The 5000-nt window shown below is 41.3% G+C and overlaps 1 protein-coding gene across 2 annotated transcripts in view; it reads right to left on the reverse strand.

The window, feature by feature from the left end:
* Positions 1 to 5000, reverse strand: part of LOC125721163 (dual adapter for phosphotyrosine and 3-phosphotyrosine and 3-phosphoinositide-like) — a 19365-nt gene that overhangs the window by 13811 nt on the left and 554 nt on the right. For both annotated transcript variants that reach the window (XM_048997199.1, XM_048997198.1), the window contains one exon: positions 4921 to 5000. This exon is cut by the window's right edge. In XM_048997199.1, coding sequence (XP_048853156.1) covers positions 4921 to 4988 — 68 coding nt within the window. In that variant the 5' untranslated portion in view covers positions 4989 to 5000. The remainder of the gene's footprint in view (positions 1 to 4920) is intronic.

Raw genomic sequence — 5000 nt, forward strand, 5'->3', positions numbered from 1 at the left:
GGGGGGGGGGGGGGGAATAGGGTGGGGGGGGCAAGGTGAAGGTTAACCCAGAAAAACACACAGAGAGCCAAGTGAGTTTCATAGCACACAGGACCGGATGCCGTGGCGTGTGGCCAGAGGGGGAGGGGGGCAACCACGCTTAGATGGGGGTTAACCCCAAAAAAACACAGGTTACAGGAAATGGCAAAGCCCACATCTCTTTACATGGAATAATTTAATATATCAATACCTGGAAAGAATATACACAAATACTATCTGTATCTATCTTTTGTTAAAGACGACGAAATATTCAAGTTGATTATATATTGTATTTCCATTTGAAAGCATTACTTCATCATACATAATAAGGGCTCTCTGAGAAGTGACGTAAACTCTGTTAATAGGCACAGTCCTCTATTTTCTAAGAACTCCGCAACGGTCGCCGATGACCCTCAGAGCTGACTCATAAAAACACAAACCAGCCCACTTAGGTTTTCTATTTCAGTTGTGGAATCCAGACCAAATTTACCTAAATGCCTTTGAAACCAAAACTGCGAAAAGCCTTTTGGTAGCTTTCAGAAGTTTTAATATTTAAGCAGGTTGTCAAAGGTTCATCTTTGAACGAAATGCATGCAAAAAAATTTTAATGAGTAATCGTTCTATAGTAAAAAGCCAAACACAGATGTGAGCTATTCTTGCATGACCAGGAAACAGAACCCTCTTCTCCCATCCTACACAACATATTCAGAGCTGCTACAGACTTCCTGCTGACAGATATAGGACCGCTTGCAAGTTTAATCTCAACTACAAGTATGAGGCAGAAGCAGAGGGAGGGTATTGATAACATTCTGAACTGATAACATTCTGCATTCAGGACCCAAATTAAAACGTTAAACACTCACCATGCAAAGCCAATTTGCTCAGTTTCTTGCTACCACAGAAGTTCAGATCTATTCATTTTTAAATCATGGCGGGATTAAGCTGCCAGCACGGCAAGTAGTAGATATGATCCCATATTCTATTCATCTGCAACTCAATATACAGAAGCTGAATTCCTGCAGTACATATGGAGCAGTATAGGTGGTGAACGTTAAGCCAGTGACCTGGGGCATCATTAGATCTATCTTAGGGGGGCTTAGTTCCTCCAAACAAATCTGTATTTATTGGCTTAAGTCATTAAGCCCCCCCCCCCAAGTAAAGACTCACCCTCCTTTCCATTTATCTCTAACTACACCCCTGGCTGCCACTCATCCCGAATAACACAGAGTTGTCCGATAATGCAAAAATAAAATTCTGTGTCCTGTTTTGAAACAATATGAGATGTGATTTGTCCCATAATTTCGGACCATGCGATTGGAACATGGTTCCATGTGTGTGGAGTTTGCATGTTCTCCCCTTGTCGTTGTGGGGTTTCCTCTGGGTATTCTGGTTTACCCCCACAGTTCAAAAACATGCTGGAGCTAATTGGGGTTACTAAACTGCCCATAGGTGTGAGTGTGCCCTGCGATGGGTTGGCACCCTATCCTAGGTTGTTCCCTGCCTTGCACCCATAACCTCCAGGATAGGCTCCAGTACTCCCACGACCCTGAATCGGATAAGTGGCTACAGAAAATGGATGGATGGATAGATGGATGAATATTCCAAAGAATTACACTTCATACTCAGACTACTATAGTAAACTAGTGAAAACCGCTTCTGGGAAGTGGGCAGAGCTGAGAAAATCACACACTGATCTCTTAGGTTGTTTTATTTATTTTTTTAGTCTGTTTGGTTTGTCCTGTTCTTGTTTATTAAAGATTTGGAGCAATGGTAGGTATGTTGGTATTCTGCAGGTAATAATAGTACAAACGTCAATAATGGCTGAGTCAAAACACACTGACCACGTGCTTTTAGTAGACATATTGAGTTCTTCTGACAGGTCAAAAGGACAGGCAGACAGATACTCTCAGCAAATCAGCGATGCCATATTCTCACTCCAGCCTTGACCAAAACCGTCGCAGGAACACAAATAAAAACAAAACAGTTAAGAGACACAACCTATGACCAATGTATGCCTAGCCACATATGCTAAAGAATTAATCAGGGGGGGTTTCCACAAAGCAAGAGTTAACTTAAACTAGAAGTCGTGAATGTCCAATAGGAATTCAAGTAAGGAGCATTCCTATTGGACAATCATGACTTCTAGCTTAGGTGGATGCAGGACTTGGCTGGAAAACTATAAAAACGTACATGACACCACAAACACATTTAGCATTACATGCATCATCATTACTATTTTAATTTTAATTTTTTTAAATCACACACTTCTGTGAAGTACCTCAGTGGGAACAGCACCCAACAGTGGGGGAAAAAAATTTGACAATTTAAAACTGACATCTAAACTTGTGTTTTTAAGCTGGCATATTCTCTTCCCATCTGCATCTCATTGTTTTGTCGCATGTGATTTTAAGTGTTATTGTATTTTTATTTGTGAGGTGTCCTTGAGTGACCTGAAAGGTGCATTTAAAAAATGTATAATTATGAACCCAGTGTTAGAAATATTTTGTTGCTACTGAGATGTATTCAAAAAGCCTTGACTGACACAGGCTGAGGCTGGATTTGAACCTGCGACCTTCTGATTACAGGCACACAGGCTTAGGCCACAGAACCACACGCTGGCCCCCCAATTTATACATACATCGAGCATTCCTCACAGCTGAACTGAGGGATTCTCCTGGGACGTGACCACATACACTGCTGGCCTTAAACACAATCTGTTTTGACTCTCAGCTGTCTCCCCGCTCACTGAATTCGCATTCCCATGGATCACTGCGGAATATGAGTTTTGTTTTCCGTCCATTGTGAATAACATTGATGTTTCGTGGATTACCAGGAGTGCATTTTGGTGGAAAATGCTTAAAATACATGCCTGATTGCGCACAAAAGTTACGAGCCTGAGATTGCTGGGTGTGAAAATTAACGCATTTTGCGTTGGTCAGGTTCTAAGAGTTAATTTACTACCAGTTCAAACAGTGATAAAATATGCAACCCTGTATTAATCTGTAAATGGGATGTGGTAGCATATTATACTTCACCCACCAACCCAAACCAAGATAAGTGGTTGGGAGACAGATGGATGGATAGACTTTTTATTTTAAAAATACCTCAAAAGACAGTTATATTAGTAAAAATGTTAACTCCACCCTCAACACAGCTGGCTTGACTAATCGGCATCTCATTAAGTTAATTAAGTAACTAAGTGTCTCCAGCTGAACACCAGTAAGAAAAAGGAGTTGGTGGTAGATTTCAGTAGGAGACAGCAGCGTGATTACGAGCCCTTTGTCATCAACGGAGCTCCAGTGGAGAAAATGAGCAAATTCAAGTACCTGGGCGTCTACATCTCTGAGGACCTGACGTGGGCTGCACATACCCACGCTCATCAAAAAAGGCAAAGTAGCGACTGTGCCACCTTATACAGCTGAGGAAGTTCGCAGTCTCCCCTGCTGTCCTAAGGACTTTCCACTCCGGGGCTGTGGAGAGCATCCTCACTTAGAACATCTCATACTGGTACGGCAACAGCAGCGTTTTGAACCAAAAAGTGCTTCAGAGAGTGATCTTTGCAGGTCAGCTCTCCCTTCACTGCAGGTCAGCTCTCCCTTCACTGCAGGTCAGCTCTCCCTTCACTGCAGGTCAGCTCTCCCTTCACTGCAGGTCAGCTCTCCCTTCACTGCAGGTCAGCTCTCCCTTCACTGCAGGTCAGCTCTCCCTTCACTGCAGGTCAGCTCCATAAGGAGATGTAGATCCAGAGCCATAAAGATTGTTAGAGACCCTCTCATCCTGGTAACACACTATTTCAGTTTCTGCAATCAGGAAGAAGGTTCCACAACATCATGACCAAAGCAGAAAGACTCAGAGTTTTTATTTGACTTCTTAATCAGGACACAGCCACCTCTCTCTACACTGTATTATAGTATAATATTATAGTACTTTTATACTATACTGGACAGCAACCTTCTCAGGGTCTCATTCTCACCATCATCATTCCATACAATGCACTTTCACTTTTAACTGCACATCGCACACCTGTTTCAAATCAATATATTCAAAGTTCTAAAAAATATATTTCTCCTTTTTATTTTTTCTTCATATCCTTTGTAACTAGTTGGACATTCAAATACATTTCACTGCATTTTGTACCTGTATGACTATGCATGTGACAATTAAAGAATCTTGGAAGTAACTATAAATTCAAGTAACTAATGCAGGGGGCAGCTGAGGGTTGTGTCCTGTGTCGTCCTGATGCTGAAATTGTTAGTTAATGGATGTTATTCATCTCCTTCTTTAAGAAAAGCTTAAAGCCACTTTCCGGCGTTCCCAGAGTACCATTAAAAGGGCACTGATGGCATTGAAATGGTCACCGAAAATAATAATGCTTGTTACATTTCAAACTATCTGAGGAACAGACAGTTTCAATTTTCTTCGCGTTACGTGCCTATTTTAAACCTGTAATGCAACGCCGTCATCACGGCAGGTTACACTGCGCAAATCGACAAGTAAAGCATCGATAAAGTTTAGCCAAATTACATTTTCCACAATTACATGGATTTTAAGGTAAAATCCTGACGTACACATGCGGGTTATTAGACGAGAACGAGCGAAGCACGCAACCATTTCCGCAAGAATAAACTATACTTTAATCTGTAGATATAAAACAGAACACGGTATTATTCTTATTCTCTAACTGCATCTTACCTACACGGGGCAACATTTGATGGTATGATTCATATATCTCTAAAAAAGTAAGACATGTATTTATTCATTTAATTAAAATAATCAAATGCTTTCAGTATAAATTGCATATATAAACATTATGAAATCATTTGGCGTGTTTCGATAGACTGAAGAAGCACTTCGAGTTATACTGCATGATTTTGCTAAATGACGGACAGAAGCTCTTCTCACCATACAGTCCGCAGCTCATCCTCCATGTCCTTCTCCGAATCGGAGCGCTGAAACTGCCCTTCATTCATATCTCTGTCTCC

The sequence above is a fragment of the Brienomyrus brachyistius genome, unplaced genomic scaffold, assembly GCF_023856365.1.
Source record: "Brienomyrus brachyistius isolate T26 unplaced genomic scaffold, BBRACH_0.4 scaffold32, whole genome shotgun sequence".
NCBI lineage: Eukaryota > Metazoa > Chordata > Actinopteri > Osteoglossiformes > Mormyridae > Brienomyrus > Brienomyrus brachyistius.